Source organism: Amphibalanus amphitrite, unplaced genomic scaffold (assembly GCF_019059575.1).
Source record: "Amphibalanus amphitrite isolate SeventyFive unplaced genomic scaffold, NRLGWU_Aamphi_draft 000249F_arrow, whole genome shotgun sequence".
NCBI lineage: Eukaryota > Metazoa > Arthropoda > Thecostraca > Balanomorpha > Balanidae > Amphibalanus > Amphibalanus amphitrite.
Window position 1 is genome coordinate 433746 of NW_024881744.1, and position 19831 is coordinate 453576.

The following is a 19831-nucleotide window of genomic DNA, read 5'->3' on the forward strand; positions in this document are numbered from 1 at the left end:
GTCAGGCGGCTCGCCGGCCGGACGGCCGGGCCGCCGACCCATCCTGTTCCACGGCCCCACACGGCCGGTCCGCGGTCACAATATCCCAACACTCCTCCCCCCATAAAAGAAACGTTTCCACTTGGTCAAGTAACAAAGAAACGCGACACACTACGCGACCGGAACGCGACCGGAAATACAAACTACACTGGTGATGCACATCGAGAGCATCCGAGGCCTAGGATTGAAAGCGATCTGGGGGGAGCGACACTCTGCCAGACCTGGTCACATACGCGCCCCGCACAGATGCATCCCCATTCCCCACCTGATCTTGGGCCCGCCGGCAGAGGTAGTACCACGCCAGTGGATCCGGTCCAGTCTCCTCGGGCCCCGTCTGCTTCCTGGGACGCGTTTCTGTGGCTGTGTCCAATGCGTCGTCCCTCCGGGTGCTTCCGGGCGTTTCCTGTTTGTGGGACTCCCGTTACACAGCTGGCTTTAGCTGGTTGAAGTGCAGAGCCTTTTCCTTGCCCTTGTCGTCACGGACGAGGTACGTTACTCCTCTCTCTCCTCCGAGGCGGCCGATGATGGTGCCCGGGCCTTTGCAGTACAATCCCAGTTTCGGCTTCCCGCCGACCGAGACCCTATTATCCCGAATCCATACCCGGTCACCAGCCTCGAACCCTTTTCCGCTCGCGCGCTGGTTGAATCGGGTCGCAGCCTCCGTAGCACTGGCCCGGGTTTTCCTGATAGTCGTCTGATAAGCCTCTGAAATGGCCTTTAGACGCTCTTCAAGGTAGCACCGGATATTTACCGCCCGATCCGGAGGGTTGATGACCGCATCGAGTGGCGTTTTCGGGTGGAATCCGTGCAGCAGAAAGAACGGGGAATATCCGGTGACGCTGTGCGCAGAGGTGTTGTAGGCCATGCAGTACGCCTTGATGTCAGCGTCCCAGTTCGCTCCTTGAGGGTCAACGTATTTGGCGACCATGTCCTTGAGTGTTCTCATAAAACGCTCTACCATACCATCACTCTCAGGGTGATAGGGCGTTGTACGCGTTTTCTGGATGCCTAGTCGCTTGCACATGCACTGGAACAATGCAGACTCAAATTGGCCTCCTTGGTCCGAGTGAATCCTGTCTGGCACCCCCATGTCGTAAACCCAATCCAACAGCACCGTGGTTACGGTTTCGGCATCCTGCCGTCTGACTGGGTACACTCGGACGTATTTAGAAAAATAGTCCATGATGACTACTGCATATCGGTTGCCATTCTTCGACACCGGCATCTCAGTGATGTCAATCGCGATTCTGCGGAATGGTTGACTCGTGACCTCCGTCACCAGAGGAGCCCGTTTCTTCGGTGCATGGCGATGGCGCCGTTGGCAAAGGTCACACGTGCTGCAGTACCGACGGATGTCCGCGAACATGCCGGGCCAGAGGAAGCGCTGTCGCACTCTTTCCGTTGTTCGACTCCGTCCCAAGTGTGCGGACGTCGGATGGTCATGGGCGAGCGTCATGATTCTTGATCGCATCGAATCGGGGACCAGGGCCCGGAAGCCCCACTTCGTCCTCATGCCGAGAACGCCCTCCCGCACTTCGAGCTGCGTCCAGCTCCCACGCAGTAGCTCCCACTCGGCGAGAGGGTGATCGGGCGGTGGTTCCCGACTGCCCAGACAGGCGTTCCGCATGACACTGAGGACCTCGTCCTCTTGTTGCGCCGTCTGCAACTCCGATTGTCCTGGTGCTTCAGTGATAAGGCGTCCCGCCTGGTCACCCTTCGCACTAGGTGGCGCAGTAGGCAGTGCGCAGACTTGGTCAAGTTCTGCTGCGCCTCGAGTCTTCCCCACACATTCCTCCTCTCCACCAGAAGCAGGTTCTTGGGCTCTTGTAGCTGCGGTATGCACGGGTGCTTGACCGGCTTCGGCGGGACAAGACTTGCTGCGCTTGCCCGTCCAGATATTGCCGTTGACTGGTCGCTGCCGGGACATCGCATCGGCATTGCCGTGATCACGGCCCGGCCGGACAACCACCCGGAACTGGTAAGAGCTCAGCTCGATGGCCCACCGGCCACGTCTTCCCGTCCCGTCACGTTCCACATTGATGGACTCCGGTACACCTGTGAGTGGTTTGTGATCGGTCACGACTTCGAATTCTGCTCCAACTGTGTACTGGTTGAATCGCCGGATGGCGTGAACGATGGCCCAGAGTTCTTTATCATATGTTGGCCATCTGCGCTGTTGCTTTGTCAGCACCTTACTGTCGTAGGCGATGACTCTCTCTGTGTCACCCACCCGCTCCGCGAGCACTGAACCGACTGCAGAGTCGGATGCATCCGTGTACAAGACGAATGTACCACGGAACGTAGGGAGGGCTAACACTGGAGGTGCAGTCAGCGCCCGCTTCAGACTCTCAAAAGCTGCTTCAGCTTCCGGCGTCCACGTCAGGTGGTCACCCACCACCTTGGCTTCCCTCAGCGGCTTCGTGAGATCCATGTATTGTGGGACAAAACGGCTGTAATATCCGCACAATCCGAGGAAGCTCTTCATGCCATCTTCCGTCTTCGGTGGAGCCCAGTCGAGTATCTTCTGGATGTTATGTGGGTCCGGTAGGAGTCCCTCCTTTGCGACCCGGTGACCGAGGAACGTAACTTCGCGCTTTGCGAGGCGGCACTTTTCTGGTTTGAGCTTCAGCTTCGCCGACCTCACTCGCTTGAAGACATCACGGAGCGTTGCGATGTGCTCGTCCTCGGATCTGCTTGATATGATGATGTCATCAAGGTAGACTAAACAGCGTTTCGAGTCCAGACCTGCAAGCACCAGTTCCATGAGTCGCTGGAATGTGGCTCCAGCATTTTTGAGACCCATGGCCATTACCCTGAACTGATGGAGTCCTTTGCCCATGGAGAACGCCGTCTTTTCTCGGTCCTCTGTGGCCAGCGGGACCTGCCAGTAACCGGTCGCCATGTCGAGCGTCGTGTACCACGTTGCCCCCGCTAGGGTATCCAACGCCTCGTCGACCCTCGGCAGAGGATGCGCACATCCGCGAGTTCGGCTCTTGATCGCGCGGAGATCGACGCAGAAGCGGAAAATTCCATCTTTCTTTCTGGCCAGGACGACTGGGGAGCACCACGGACTTGTACTCTCTTCAATTATTCCATCTTTCATCATCTGCGTCTTCTGCATCTCGACTTGCTCGCGGAGTTTAACTGGTACCCGCCGTGGTCTCTGCTTCACGGGAGCCTCCTCCCCTGTGTCGATGTGGTGTTCGAGCAAATCTGTCTTGCCGATATTACCCACATACTGACTGAAGATGTCTGCATATTCGCTGAGAATGGTTCTGAGCTTTTCCTTTCCTTCCGCTGAGAATTCAGATCCGTCCACATCAAGTACTTCTGTCACCGTCGTATTCTGACGCCTTTCTGTTCTGCAGCTCACATCATCAACGTCGTCATCATCACTGTCCCCAACGCCTCCGTCTGCAGCCAGGCACAACTTGTACTCGCAGTCCTTTTCGTTTGTGGCATCATAAAATGTCCCTAGGTCGCTGCCTCTGAGAACACGGACTTCTTCAGACCCAACATTTGTCAAAATGATCGAGACGCACCCGTCGTCGTCTGCAACGACCAGAGCCCTTGGAGTCAGGAGTCCCTCCCGCTCCGCTACGGTTGATGGCTCGAATATCCCGGCTGCACCCATTTCATCACTCTGCACGCCGTCCACTCTCTCCAGCTTACCAGCTACCACGCACTCTGACCGTGCTGGAATTACGACGTTCGACAGTAATCGCACTCGCGCACGTCTTGGTCGAACCTGCTCGCGGCTTGGCAGGGGAACGCTCATGGTTCCAATCTTGAATGAGCCAGCGTCGTCGTCAATGACCGTGCGATGCATGCACGTGAAGTCGCGACCTAGTATCACGTCGTACACGAGGTCGTCTGCCACGGTCACTACCGGGCATCGGAAGCTGACTCCATCAATGCATAATGAGAGGTTTTCCAACTCACCAACTATCTGGAGGGAGGTACCTCCCGCTCCGATAGCATTGCGCGCGCTCGGGCTGAGCCGGATTGTTCTTAGTGCTGGGTTCCCCTCATAAAATCCTTTTCGCATCATGGTGAAGTCGGCACCAGTGTCCACCAGCGCCCATGTCGGAGCGCCGTGAATGACGACCCGAACGGCCGACGCCGTGAGTGGGGACGCTTTAGAGAGGACTGGGACCTGTCCCACGGCTCCAGTCCGGTTCAGTTTTCCTGATGCGCACCGGCGCCCCGCCGGGGATCAGCAGCTCTTGTCTCGGAGTGGCCTCCGCCAGTGCTGCCACCCTGGAAGTATTGGCACCCCGCCATCCAGTGGCCCTGCTGCCCACAACATAAGCAGAGCGGCAGCGCGCGCCCGTCCCTTGTCGACGGCAATGAAATGGGGCAGTGTCGCTTGAGGTGACCCAATTCTCCACAGCCGAAGCATCTGACGCTAGGTGAACCACGGCTACGCTCGGGGCAGTCTCGCTGAAAATGACCCGGCTGCTCGCAGCGGTAGCACCGGGGAAGTCGGCGAGACTTACTCGCATCAGTTGTCGTCTTCGGCGCCATTGTGATGGGCGATATCGACTCGTGTAGCCCGCGAATGTGATCTTCGATGGCTGTGAGCCGGTTGTTGTCCGTCACAGTCTTTTCTGCTTGACCCACGGTTGCTTCACCCCCGACCGGGCGGACCGCCCCGATGACGTCGATCTCATGATTTCGCACTGCCTTGATCGTCTTCCTCGTCTCCTCGAGTTCTTTACTAACGCGTACCGCGTCAGTCAGTGTGGATACGTTTTGGCTGATTAACCTCTCTTGCAATTGCGTGTCACGGAGGCCACAGATGAATCGGCCGCACTGGAATCCCTCCATAGCGCTGTGATCGCTGGGCAGAGCCGGCTGGGCTAGCCCACTCAGCTCTCTGATCCTGGCTGAGAAGTCTTCAACAGACTCCGAAGGTGACTGGCAAACTCGGTTGAGTTCGGCATGAGCCTGCAACGTGCTTATTTGCCGACCGAACCGACTTTTCAGCGCTTCAACCACCCTGCCGTAGTCCTTCCGTGACTCTTCGGTGAGTGACGCGAATGTGTCCAGTGCGACTCCGTCCAAAAGACCCACCATAGCCGCCAGCCGGTCCCCGGCTTTCATGCTCGCCGTCTGAGCTTCGAATCGGCGGAACCATTTCTGCCACACTTCCCCCGACTCTCCACTAAATTTCGAGGCTCTTGAAAGGAAAATGGTAGATAAATCCATAGTTTGTTATACTGAACTCTACTGGAGAGAACCTCTCATCACCCAAAGTCTCTACTCACCGGCTCCGTCCACTTTTTCCACCGTGAGCTTGCGCAGGCCGTCACAGAACTCTCACAGCAATCTTCTTTCTTAAAAACTCATATGCAGCCCATTTACGTTATTGGTCCTACCGACCGCGCCAAAATATGTTAGGGCCAAGTAAAGCTGCATATACCACGACACCAGTGTTCGCCACGGGCCGGGCCAGCCCAACGGGCCATGGGCCGGGCTGGGCTACGGGCTGGGCCGGGCCCCCAAATATCATTAGTTAACGGGCTATGGACGGGCCGGGCCAAGAGCTTTGTGGACTATGGGTTTTGCGACTAATGTCAATTTAAGAAAATCTGGAAACTGATGCAAACAAAACCCACAGGGAAAATACAAAAACTAAACCAAATTTAAGCAATGTGAAAGAAAACCTACTTGATATTGAATTTTGGGAATCCTGAGAATTATCCAATATCACATCATGTCACACATAGGAGGGTTTTAACAAAAATTCCGCAACCAAAAAGATCAGAGAATCTCTAGCCTAGCATCATTAGTTTGTTAATAAAAGTTAAAATGTAGTTATCAGAATAACTTACTTAGCACTACAACTCCAAAAACTAAGAAGCCACTCAACAATGATGGGCTACAGGGCTACATTAAGTTTAACACTTATATATGGCGATAGTGAGACAATTCCAACACAGTCTTTTTTCCTTCACCGACGGCTTTTTAACGAACAGAACCTTAAAAAGATACTCACAAAACACACTGTAAGTAACGAGGAATTCTACAGAGTATTTCGCGATGAAAGCTTCTTTAAATGTCCATAAATTTGTCAAAATAAATCACAACAAACCAGCCCCTTCTCAACAAAATTTGCGATCATGGCGGCGGCGCTATGATTATGTGGCGGCATCTAGGTAGTATACAAAACAGTATATCAAATAAATACGTTTTTTAAATAAGTATCTAGGTGAAAAACAAAGTAAAACAAATAAAAAATTAAACTTTAATCACGAAGTCTTAAAACTCGAATGAAAACAAAATAAAAACTTGATCATATATGTTTTATTATACAATTGGTCAGAATCGCTATTTGCCGCAGCTGCGACAATCAAGAAGTGTTCGCTCATTTTCGATTGATGATGATGATGCGTAAAAGTCGCAAAAGTACCCAATGACATTTCAAGCTTACCATGTTTTCTGTTTACCCTGCTAGCGATATCCATATCTTGAAAAGAGCCTAACATAAAATAGCAAGGAAAGCAGCAGATAGTTGTCCACAGAGATTCGGTTGACACGTGGGCATGAATTGAAAATAGATTAAATCAGTTTTGCTGATAAATGGATGGATTTTCTCTTTTTTGGAAGACAGTGCTAAAGCTAGTGTCACCTATTTTGTATGCTTTCTCAGGCTTGTGATATTGCAGCATCAATGGAGTGAATTTAACAGCAAGGTCAATCCCAGACCAAGACAGATTCATCAATTCCCATAAGTCAAGCTTTTTTCTGCTGGTAAGTGCTGGGAAGTATAGAGTAAGTTGGAAATACTTCCTTCAAGTATGCATTAGAGTCACCAATTATGAATGATAATGTTCACACACATCAGCTTGCAAGATAACTTTACTCATAGAATGTAGTTAATATAATCATGTAAACTTTTTATAGGTGTGTAATCATGACCTAATTGACTGAGGTGCTTGCTGTTACTGTTAAAATTTGTGCCATAGGTACTTGAAATGATTATATTCATTGAAAAGAAGGGAGTCATGAATATGATTGCCATGTTAATATTCATGCAATTTGAATTGTTCTCAAAATAGTGTAATCAATCATGCTTATTTTAGCAATAGACTAAGACAATAACTAGATTGCTATTTTTGACGGGCCGGGCCGGGCTGGGCTTGGACATATTTGCCAAGAGTGGGCTACGGGCTGGGCCGGGCTCTGAACTCATGGGCCCGGGCCGGGCTGGGCTGGGGATTTTGGGGCCCGTGGCGAACACTGCACGACACTGTGTATTGTGCTTCCAGCGACCGAGGACCAAGCACGGACACGGCGACCCGCCGACTGACCCAGTCCGGTCACGGTCGCGCCCTTATATAACCACGGCACAGAGCGCATGCGCGGTGACTCTCGGCGGTCAGGCGGCTCGCCGGCCGGACGGCCGGGCCGCCGACCCATCCTGTTCCACGGCCCCACGCGGCCGGTCCGCGGTCACAATATCCCAACATATGTGGGACCTCAGGGGACACTGGTGTGTCAGAGGTGGCGGTGTAGGGCCCTCAGACGTGTCTGTGTGGTGCCCTCTCAGTCGCCGGTGAAGACTTTCAAAGGCATCGTTGTGGGAGTCCTCACTCCTCAGAGACACATGCATGGGGGCAAGGGGTCTTCAAGAGACCAGCAAGGGCCAGCAGAGGCCTTCAGGAGCCCTGTGGGATCCAGGAGACCGGCGTGGTACTCTCAGGCGTCACTGGGAGCCCTCAGAGTCACCAGTGTGGGGCCCACAGAGTTGCAGGTAGGTAGCCGTCAGATGCGCCTGTGTAAGACCTTCAGAGGCGCCAGTGTGGGGCCCTCAGAGCGGCCGCCGATGTAGGGCCTCAAGAAATATTGGTGTTAGTCCCTCAGATTGGCGGTGTTGGGCCCTCAAAGGCGCCAGTGTGAGACCCTCACAGGCGCCGTTATGGGCCCTCAGAGGCACTGGTGTGGAGCCGTTCCATGCGGGTATGGGTCAGGACCCTAATTAAAGCTGAGCTGACGCTTAATGGGTCAGCAAGGTCACTCAGAGGTCAGCACAGGGCCCTCAGAAGCCGGAGTGGGGCCCTTATGGAGATGTGTGGCGACTCAGGAGGCCGTGACTCCGTGAGGTGCTCTCACGAGTCCTGCGGGTCTTATCTCAGTCGAAATAAGGCATGCTTGGACCCTGAGCGGCCAATTGGCACTGCAGGGCCTCTCGGGCCCTTAGGGCACCATGCATCTAATGAGGCGGCACGCGCCCCTTGTGCCCCCCTCCCCCCGGTTACGCTGCACTGGCTGCGGCCATACTGATAAAGGTAAATCATATTCTAACCGTCCCTATTCTCAAGAATAGGCGGCGGCCGATACCTGGTTTGCGCAATATGAGTGCCATCGTTAGACAATACGGTCAAAAGTGTTGAAGCGGCATGACTCCCCTGTGGTAAGAACTAAGAAGCAACATACTTACAAAATAAAGCAATGACAACTAAATTGAGGCTACTAAAACGACTCTGATCACAAAAGTAGTTACTAGGAAGGATTACTAATCCATTTTTATTTAGTTCCTCGTTATAGGCGTAAGAAGTGTAAGTCTGAACGGGGGGGGCATACTTGTACTGAATGCCCTCCCCAGGCTCCTGTCCGGGGGGGGGGGCATATGCCCCTAATGCCCCCCCCCCTGGATCCGCCAGTGGGTGACCCAAATGGCGATTGACCTAGAGGAAGTTGGGGGCGAGCAACACGCACGTGCCATCCGTTTTTTACTCGGGCACTTTCATCTAGGAGATTTTTGCAGATATCTTTTTGATTTACGAAAATGACCAACCTAACGGTATGCCAGTCGTTGATAAATTATTATCTTGCTGCGGCCGGGCGCTTATTTGCGGTGTTTGCGTTTGGCGGCTGGCGGGCGACTTTTAGTCGTTTTCGGTTAGCAGTTAGCGTCGGTGCGGTGCGGGCGGTTTTATTTTTTCGGCGTTTCGGCGTTTTTTTTTTTGTGTGGGTTGCGGCGGTCGGACGATTTTTTTCGCTGTTTGCGTTGGCGTTTCGGGCGTGCGTTTTGCACGTTTTGCGGTGTTTACGTTTTGCGGCGGGCGGGCGTTTTGTGTTTTTTTTTTGCGGTGTTTGTCTTTGGCGGCGGGCGGTTGATGCGGGCGGTTTTCTTTTTTTTTGCGTCGTTTGCGGTGTTAAATTTGTTTGCGGTTGGCGGCCGCTTTTTCGTTTTTTTTTTGCGGTGTTTGCTTTTGGCGGCGGGCGGGCGATTTTAGGCGTTTTCGGTTGGCGGTCAGCGGGCGTGCGATGCGGGCTGTTTTGATGTTTTGCGGCGTTTTTGCGTTTCTTTTGCGGTTTGCGGCGGGCGGGCGTTTGTTTATTTTTGCGACATTTGCGTTGCCGTTTCGGGCGTGCGTTTTGCGCGTTTTGCGGTGTTTGCGTTTTGCGGCGGACGGGCGTTTTTCACAATTCAAAGTCCAAACCTTCGGGCCACAGCGCTCCTCGAAAAGCGCTGCCCTCGAGTATGTTAAGATGGCATTTCACTCATAATGCTATTGACTGGGCCGATGACGTATTGTGCTATATGCGCAACACACTAGCATGCATAATATCTGTCATTTCCCACACCATTCACCTACCATGTCTGTATGTGCCTGTGTTTCCCAGACTGCCTGCGTGTCACTGCCGGGGCCCTACAGAGGCTGCTGTCCGCCCTCACCGGCCTGGAAGACGTCACACTTGACGGCTCTTTGTCCGGCGCAATCACTGACGCCTCACTGGCCGCCCTCCACGGCTGCTCCCAGCTGCGTACAATGCAGCTGGGAACGACCAGGGAACTCTGTACGGATGTACCGGTCACAGCGGTCAGCAGGTCAGTCGGCTGTACACTCAGACCAGACCCAGACACAGACCAGACACAGAGCAGACCCAGACCAGACCAGACCAGACCAGACCAGACTAAACCACATGCCCAGACCAGACCTGCAGACCAGACCCAGACCCAGACCCAGACCCAGACCAGACCCAGACCCAGACCAGACCCAGACCCAGACCAGACCCAGACCCAGACCAGACCTAGACCAGACCAAGACCAGTACAAACAAGCATGCATGGTCTGTATGTATGTTAGGGCTATGTATTGTGGCTATAACAAAAGCAGTTATTGTATAAATGTACATAGCGCAACCAATGTTGTATCATAAAAATCGGTATACATATTACATAGGTCTAATGGGTGTATGGATTACGTGCACAATGCATATGGCTATAGCCATACCCTTCCAGGCGGTGGGGGGGGGGCATTTTTTTTGCCCCCCCTTTAGTTTTTTCGATATATCTCGAGAACCGCTGCGCCGATCGTCACCAAACTTTCAGCACCCTCCCGGGAGCAGCTAGCGCACATGGTGACCAAATTTTTTTTTCAAAGGCTATGATAGGTTGGCCGCTAATGACGTCAGAGTGACGTCATTTTTGCCATTTCCGACTCAAAAAAAGGTTTCGCGGGAAGAGCTGTCAGGCCTACAGCTTTAGAGATACAGAAAAATAAGTCGGACATAAAAGGTGTGAAATTAAAAGGGCTACAAAACTGCTATTTCGGTTTTCGAATTCTTTGGATTTTGACCCCTAAAAATCAAAAAATAGATTTTTTGAATATAATAGCCTAAAAAATCCAAAAAGTTTTTTGAATTTCGAAAAAAAACGGAATATATGTGATAGCCCCTACCGCCTTCTATCTACATACCAAATTTGAGATCGATACCTCTTTTTTTGGCCAAGTTATAGTGAAAAAACTGTTCAAAATTGATGACGTCAAATTTTCAAACTCAATTTTTAGCAATTTTAGACCTCGTAGCGCAAAACAAAGACCACCATTAGACTCCCCGTGACGAGTTGCATCGAATCGATACCCATTTTATGCAAAAATATCAACTTTAAAATTTGACCTTTTTTGACCTGACCTTGACCTGACCTCCACCAGAAAGTGACCTAAACCGTACCTGATGGTCTTATAACCAACACCATTGAGTTGGAAATGAAAAACTGGCCATAAAACATGCATCGCATAACCTTAGTAAAGTTGGGCTCATGTGGTGACCCTTGGTGACCTTCGGTGACCTGACCTGTGACCTGACCTGGTATGACCAGTGACCTCTAATAGCAACATATGTACTAGACAACTGACGCCTTATCGCTGATTTTTGACAAAATGCGTTTTACTCGGTGTTATAGCGCTTTCCCTAGAAGCCCCGTGAACGGTGAAACATTTTATCTTTGACCTGACCTGTGACGTCATTGGTGACCCTGAGGTCAATGAAATTTGGTTTCTCTCGACAAATTTGACAGGGCTATCGAACGCCGTTTGAATTTTCCGGATCCGTCCAGTAGTTTCGGAGATACGGGGGGGGGGCAAAAAAGTGCCCCCCCCCCCCCGCGCGGAAGGTGGCTGGTAGGCCCACCGCCTGCCGGGATACATAGGTATATGCACGTAATCCAATAACAGCTAGCACGCTACCTACCGCATCTACCCCAGTCTCAGACCGGACCCGAACGCCGAACCTTATCCGGACCGGACCGGACTTGAACTGGCCCTGTGGAGACCGGACCCGTCCCTTCCAGACGGCCGGTCGGGCGACTGGTGTCGCTGACTGGCCTGTGTCCTGTGCTGTCGCAGACTGGTGGTTACCTGTCGGAGGCTGGAGTGGCTGATTTTTCACGCAACGAAGGAGCTCAGTCAGTCGGTCCTGGACGCCCTGGTCCGGGCAGACCTGGGGAAAAGAGATGACGGCACGCCGAGAGCACTGAGGTTTGGGGTCCCAGGTGAGTGACGGCGCCGTCCAGCGCCTCTGATCAGTTCCACAACAGACGGCTCGGCGCCACCGGCCTCTAGGAGCCGCTGTCGTACACCCTCTCAACGGGTCGAGATGAGCACATGACGCTGATGTGACGTCACAACTTATATGATCAGCATAGTGGCATCATTTTTTAAGCATCAATCTGACTTAACCCTCGCCGGACCTATTGGTTTTCTACATACGCGCCGGCCGAGGGGGGGGGGGGCGGGTACGACCCCCCCTCGCCGTTTCGCCCCTGGTGGAGCTAGCGCGTCGCGGAAAAAACGAGCGTGTGCGCCGTTACGAGACGCAGAGATTGGTACCCGATTTTAAGTTCCTAGGTCAACCGGTGACCTCTGAGGTCAGGTCAAGTGCCCCAAGGTACGGTTCAGTTTTTGGCGAATAACTTCGCAAAAAACGGCCGCAGAGCGCCGATTTTGGCAGCATCGTGTTCGCCTTGCCCAGGCGCGTCGAATGATATACTTTTTGTCCGGATCAGGTCAACTTGGGGTGTTGACCTCAGGTCAAGGTCAGGTCAGCACCCCCAGGTCACGAAGTTGGTCGAAAGAGGTCAAGTCGCATATCATTCGATTCGGCAGGCCTTCCTGAGTCCATTGGTGGCTTTCCCGACTCGCTAGCTCAATTTGATCAAGAGTTATTCACGAAAAACTAATATCCTTGATGACGTCATAAATGACGTCACGCAAGGTCAACATTGCAAAGGTGACGCATCTAACCTTGCAAGGAGTGCATCAAATCACGATTCTGTGTGCTTGAGATAATTGGAGATCGTTCCCGGCGCCAGAATAGCAGTTTTCATTTTTCCCCATTGACTTATAATGGTGAGGTCACGAAAATGACCTTACCTCATATGACCTTTAAGAAAAATCCGAGATATACAAGTTGTGGGACTCATAATGGATACTAGATCCTGCAAGTTTCATTTCCCTGTGACATCTCCTCTGGCAGTGAGGGCGTTGCGAAGTTGCGACATCTGAAGACCGTGCAGAGGTTCACTTATGGCGTCATAGGTCAGTGACCTGACCTGACTCAAAAATGCGGTTGGTGTCAAAAGATCCGGCTTGGATCAAAGGTCAGGTATGCCAAGTTTCAGCTTTCTATCGCCAGCGTGTTCGGAGCTATCGCGAAAAAACCCTATGGGGGGGGGGCGGCACCCGCCCCCCCCCCCTCGGCCGGCGAGGGTTAACTATGTGACACCACTGGCTGTAGGCGATTTGCATTGTGCAATATGCATGTCGGATATATCGTTGTCTTGTGTTATTAGAGCTCCATTGTGTGCATTTTGTTTACAATGACACACACAATGTGAAAGTGACTCTTAGTGTAATTAGTGTAGGTAGTGCAATTGAAAACAACTGGAGGTTATTGGCTATGTTGCTAATTTTTGTATAACCTTTGATTGAGCAAAAATGTAGACAAGAAATCAGTATAGTGTACTGTTCTCGTTGTAATAAATGGACAGCAAACATAACCACTGGTGCCTGGCTGTAGGTGGTAATGCTGTGCTCACTGCATGTGACATCATAACCCGCGTATGTGCTGTTTGTGTCCCGGTGAGACGTCGTCACATCACACATTTACGTTAGAGTCATGTGTGACGTTGGATCATACTTGCGCATTGTGACACATCACATGTTTGAATTTATGTTGTGAGAAATCGTGTTCCAAATATAATATGTATTTGAAAAGTCTAGCTATCTTCGACCATCTTGTCTGCTTATATAGGTAACTTCTTTCACTCCAAACCTCGCCCTATTTCTTCTTCTGATCCACAGCATCTGTCTATGAGAAGCTAAAAAAGCCACCGTTCACCAGCAGCATCAAAGTCTGTCAGCTTGCCTAGGGGTATCATTCGAAAATACCACGCCGACTCAGAATGCGCCTACAGCAGTTATCCTCAGTAAGTTATGTTCCATGGGATTTTAGGACTAAAGTACGTATCGCTAAAGTACGTAGGACAAAAGTACGTATGCAAATGTTCGTACGCAAATATACGTAGGCGATAAAGTTCGTATGCCAAAAGTACGAACGCAAATGTTCGTACGCAAAAGTACGTATGCAAAAGTACGTAGTGCATAAAGTACGTATGTCAAAAATACGTACGGAAATGTTCGTACGCAAAAGTACGTGTGAAAAAGTACGTAGTGCATAAAGTACGTATGCCAAAAGTACGTAAGCGAAAGTTCGTACGCAAAAGTACGTACTCTAAAGTACGTAGTGTAAAATGTACGCATGCCAAAAGTACGTACGCAAATGTTCGTACGCAAAAGTTCGTATGCAAAAGTACGTAGTGTATAAAGTACGTATGCCAAAAGTACGTACGCAAATGTTCGTACGCAAAAGTACATATGCAAAAGTACGTATGCAAAAGTACGTAGTGTATAACGTACGTATGCCAAAAGTACGTACGCAAATGTTCGTATGCAAAAATACGTAGTGTAAAAAGTACGTATGCCAAAAGTGCGTACGGTTCGTATGCCAAAGAAGGTAGTGTATAAAGTACGTATGCTAGAAGTAGGGTATAGTAGTGTAAGTTGAGCCACTTTTTCTTTATTGCTGCTCTGTTGGCATACTAACATGGAACTTATGATAAATTCATATACCAAATAATATAGCTTTGTCCATTTCGCCCATTTACTCATCGATAAATTTTGCTATGCCTTGTAACAAATGCTCATTAAATAAAGAATGAGAAAGGTATTACACATTGATCAACTTAACCCAAGGGTGGGGTACGTACTTAATACCCTACGTGCATTTGCTATACGTACTTTTGTCCGTGACGTACTTTTGTCCACACGTAGGGTAGACCGGGGCAAGTCGCCCCGCCGAGGTAAAACGCCTCACTGATGTTTCTCGGAACTGGCAGGGTTCTGGGGAAAGATCCTCTCTTCTGTTAAATATGATCATTATATGGGCAGACTGGAAAGAAATTGTGATAATTCTCTAAGGAGATATAGCCCCTAAATGTGTTTGTTGAGTGATTTTAATGTTTGGTTGTCTGATTATACATCATCGCGTTCTTTTGTGGTCCACATCAGGTTAACAACTTTTATGTATTTTGAACAACTGTTGTCTAACGCTTATGATGCCGGGTTGGTTCGTGTTAAATTATATGTCTTGCTGGAGCGCAAGGCGTTGTTCGCTGACCCAACTACGTAATGGGGTAAAACGCCCCAGTAGGTCGCGGGGCAAAAAGCCCCATGGGGCGTTTTACCTCATGTGTTGTTCGGACTACCCACTTCCTAATGTTCGGTAGCTGGCGAACAACAAGTTTCTATGCATTTATATGTATTTTTCTCAGCAACTGTATGGCAAAGGAAGTATATTGTTATCTGATTTGCATTGCAATAATTTATTATTCGGCCTTATGAGGCAGGTGAAAAACCTGGTCATACAATGGTGTCATAGCTGAACACTTGATAGGATGGAAGGTGTTACCTTCAGTGCCGTGCCTCCAGCGGTCTAACGGACCTCTCATATAAGATTTAGCCAACTACCATGTTCAATCTTTAATCTAGTGTATGGGGCTTCTTGCCTCAGGCCGTGGGGCGTTTTGCCCTGGGGTTGGGGCAAAATGCCCCATTTGCAGTTGCTTCACAAATCACTTCCTAGCTGGGAGTCCGATCATAAGTGAATGAATTTGAGGGATGGAATTTAAAATAAAATGTCCAAAGAACACATTGAGCACAAATTTGGCCTTCCAGGTGATGTGAGACAAAAGAAGGTACCTATTCTTAGGTGCTGTTTTTTATCCGCTGGGACTGAGAGCGTGAGATGTTTTTCGTACTCCAGCGTAGATGGGTAGCCATACGGCTGGAGTACGAAAAACATCATATTTCATGTCATGTCATATTTTGTCCCCGTATGACGTCATACTCCACCCGGTACCGGCAGACTTGTTTACCCTTGGATTGGAAGGATCCGAGAATATGACGGACTAATGGGACGACAGTCGGCCGGGCTTTATCCCCAACTGGGAGCGGGTGAAGCTGCGCTCCTTCAGCACCAGCGTGCACCGGGTGAACACGGTGGGGTCGAACACAATTATTCCGATCAAAACTACGCTGATTTATAACATTATACTTGTTTGAAAAAGTCCATGGACATCTCGTGTATGCTTTATATACAGGTAGAAGGACAAGATGTGAATGTAATGGCGTGATACATTACATTACAAGTGAGGCGTGAAATATGGACCAGGAATTTGTGTGTGTGGTTCCACAGTGCGCCATACCACTGAACCCAACACATTGGTTTATCTGTGGACTCTATCGAGAGCGGATGACGCACTGTGCGGTGTTTACTTTCTTTCGAATGAATTGTGTGAAATATCATTGCTGGAGATTGCACATTGCATGTATCGTAAGGTCCTACGTGCGAGCTGCTTTGTAGAAGTTCGTCAGCGAACTGATGCACTGCGTTTGGAACAAATTTTATGTAGGTTTAGATGTTCATCTATGTACATATTGAACGATAAACACAGCTATGCAGCTTTTATAGGTAATATTTTGTACACGTGCGGAGATCAAGACGTTTGTGCATCGGATTGTGTCTGAATTATCGGTGACGAATGGTATTGATGAACTTTGCTTGTGCCGCGCGGCTGCGCTGATTTGGATACCTACATTCTTTCTCTTGACTCTGTTTGCCTAATGCAACTCCAGATATCGATGTTATTGGTAGCTTAGTAGCCAGTTACAACTAGCTAATGTCCTTGGAGTATTTGTTTACGTGTTTATATGCCATGTTCGTGTGTATGATCACCAAAAGTGCCTGCTTTATATCTGTAATACAGTAACGGCAGTGACATAACACCGGGAGTATAATGATCCCCTTTGTACATGTGGGAGTATAATAATCCCCTTTGTATATGTAGGGTCGGGTGGGTTATTGTCCCGTGTATCAGCTGATTACGAGAGACCAGGAGGATAAACACACGCGGTAACTGTCGGTACTTACATTTACACCCGGCTACATATTATAAGCGGAGCTGTGGCGGCGGTTACGTAGGGGTGGTTACGTAGGAGCGGCTATACCGGTACGATAGAGGTTACGGAGGGATTGTTACGTGGCGGTGATCACCACATAGGGTCACGTGACACTGGCACTACACTTGCTAGTGCGGTCTCTGATGTCACATTGTTCTAGCTTAGCTGAACTTAGGAGACGTTGAATTTGACAAATTCGTCACAGATTTATGTAGCACCAAATTTTGAACAGGGCTGGCACACACAGAACGGAGCAAGTGCTGACATCACAAAACTCGCAGGTGGTTAAGTACATTTTCTCAAACATTTTCGCATATATTCTGCAGACATCTCGAATACCAGAACACCTTATATTTGTCGTGCTTGTGTCCTGATTCCGGCCCTCTATCAGCTGGTTTTGTTTTTGAGTCACGTGACGAACCGGTGCCTCACTAAACCCGATCTGGATATACAATAGTGTGATTGGCTACGTTTCCATGGCACAAGTTAAGCCGATTTTGAAAAATGGATTTGCTTCATCATAGCATTTAGGCATAATGTAAACATGTAAATATAGGATAAGGTGCTAGCTAAAACCATAAATACGCTCATTTTTGGCATAAGGTAAATAGTTTCCGCGAAAAATGCACGTGAAATTTCGCTAATTCGATTTAGACGTGTCATGGAAACGTAGTGATCAAGGTAGAGATTATCAACATCGGCAAGAAGAAAAACAGCACCGAAGATGCTTCAAACACGTGAGGAAACACCTCACGCACCACCGTGCAGCGGCCTTGACTGGGGATGATCCTTCCATCTTCATCTCGTTGAAACATGATTTCGAACTGAAGAGCCGGGAATAGGGCATATAGAAGCGACACCGCCCACACGAGCGGTGTCGCTTCAGTTCGGAATCCCCAGAGATTCGAACTCAAGACCTATGGAACATGATGCGGGGACCCTAACCAGTGACCAGTACACTACGCTACCACCCTAGTCCTGAGAAGGTATGTTGAAGAAGGGGATGACAGATGGCGAGGTATCTCTCCACGGTGAAGGAGACGATGGTCAGAAATAGAAGGAGGCGTTGGTGGAGGTCTCAGCACACAGACGCAGAAGGCCTCTCCGAAGACATGTTGACCGTGAGGCCTCCAGAAGGAGTACAGCTCGAACGGCAGTCCCGTGACGAGCAGCAGGAGGTCGGAGATGGCCAGGTTGAAGAGGTAGTAGTTGGTGGTCGTCTGTATGGACCCGTTGTGTAAGATCGTGATCCAGGTGATGGTGTTGCCCAAGACGCTGACGAAGAAGATGACGCCGTGGAGCACCGTCATGCAGATGACGGTGTGAAGAGCGGCACGTTCAGGAGCGAGTAGTGTGATGTTGGAGGGGGTGAGGTTGGGAAAGGTGGAGAAGGTGGCGATGTCGTAGTCGTCGTACGCGGGGAGGGAGGTGGCGTCTGGGGACCGGAGGACATTGGTGGTTCGTGAGGTCGGATGGCCGGCTGTTGGTGCGTTTGTCTAGTGGATTTGGGTTTAGTCACTCCGGTCACAAAGAGGTCGTAATCCGTCTGGGTGATTCGTTGTTCAGCAGCCAGCGTCTTTAGGCCAACATCTTCAGCAAATCACTCCCACCATCGCATGACAACGTCAGGTGGTAAACTTCTCCAAACACCACCTCTGAGAATATTCCTAAAACTGTCACACGTTGTTCAGTCACTAGGATCATTGATCACACTCCGTCCTAATGGAGAATCTTCAGCACAGCAAAAGAGCAGCCACGCCACTTTTAATCAGCTGGGCGCTGCACTTTCAAAATTGTCGATCCAGCAAAACTCCGGCACGAGACTGACTTGGTTTGAGCTTGGTTTCAGCGAGTTTCAATGCCAAGCGCGTGATAAGATCTGTTCCCGTCATTTGGATGCATGAGCGCGGGAGCCGGGGGGGGGGGGGCAGTGGGGGCAGCTTGCCCCCCCCCCAACTCTGGGGCCGTGGGGGCGGTTCCCCCACAACTTCGAGACGGAATACCGCACTTTTTTGCAAATGAATTCTTTTTTTTTTTGAAAAAGCAAAGGGATCAGAAATAAGTGGCCTGGAACCGGTGAGAAAACCAGATTTGGGGGTACCCTAGGTTGATCTCTATTATGGTGTGCCCTCCTAGTCTGAAAATAGTTCCCGCGCCCCTGTTTGGATGCAGTAGGAGCAAGATGAGATGGTTTCTGAGTAACTATATTGATAGTTCGATGGTGAAAGTGCGTTGTTGAGATTGATTCTAGTCTGATTTGTGTCTTGATGTACAACCTTGAATGCTTTGGATACAATCTCGTTCGATGAAAGACTGAGAGGTATACTTTGAAGGCTCTGTTGTGGCACGCTGTTTATCTGTAACAGGACAAGGACAGTAATTAACCCGCGCCGGGCGGGGGGGGGTGTTTGAGCAACCCCCTGCGGTTTTTCGCAGATATCTAAAAAAAAAACGTCGGCGCGGAGCGCCGCCGTTTTCGTCGCACCTGTTTGTGCATTTTTTTTCCACACATTTTGTAAAAATTTCAGACCCAGGTCGCCTTAGGTCAGGTCACGAGGTCACGCCAAGTGACCTCACCTCAGAAAAATAAGAATGCTCGTCATAGCTACACCGATTGATCGATTATCTTGAAACTTTCAGCGATTGATAAGAGCAACATCATCTATGAAATGTTTATCTCGGAATTTTGATATCGCTGACCTAACGTCAGGTCAATTTTGCGGCCTCTCCATTTTAGGTAGGTAGGGGAGAGCGGGGCCAGTTGAACCACTTTTTATATATTGACATGCACAGCGAGATCTAGTTGTCGTGAGTTGTCATATCGAAAAATGCACAATGCCATGAAAAAATATGCTCTTTTGGCTTTATTTTTAGATATGTAAAATTATCCCTCGCCCCGTTGGGGGGGGGGCCATTTTGGCCCCCCCCCCCTGTGGTTTTTCTTGAATAGCAAGAAAACGGCGGCGCACAGCGCCACCA

At 50.0% G+C, this 19831-nt stretch overlaps 1 protein-coding gene across 3 annotated transcripts in view; it reads left to right on the forward strand.

Moving 5' to 3' along the window:
- The window catches only part of LOC122386395 (early nodulin-like protein 2), a 125064-nt gene that overhangs the window by 72160 nt on the left and 33073 nt on the right, over nt 1-19831 (forward strand). Inside the window, exons 5-8 of one of the 3 annotated variants that reach the window (XM_043375564.1) lie at nt 9676-9880; nt 11681-11826; nt 13637-13761; nt 15759-16676. In XM_043375564.1, coding sequence (XP_043231499.1) covers nt 9676-9751 — 76 coding nt within the window. In that variant the 3' untranslated portion in view covers nt 9752-9880; nt 11681-11826; nt 13637-13761; nt 15759-16676. Of the gene's footprint in view, nt 1-9675; nt 9881-11680; nt 11827-13636; nt 13762-15758; nt 16677-19831 lie in introns of those variants that run through there. The other 2 variants (XM_043375566.1, XM_043375565.1) reach the window with 2 other exon arrangements.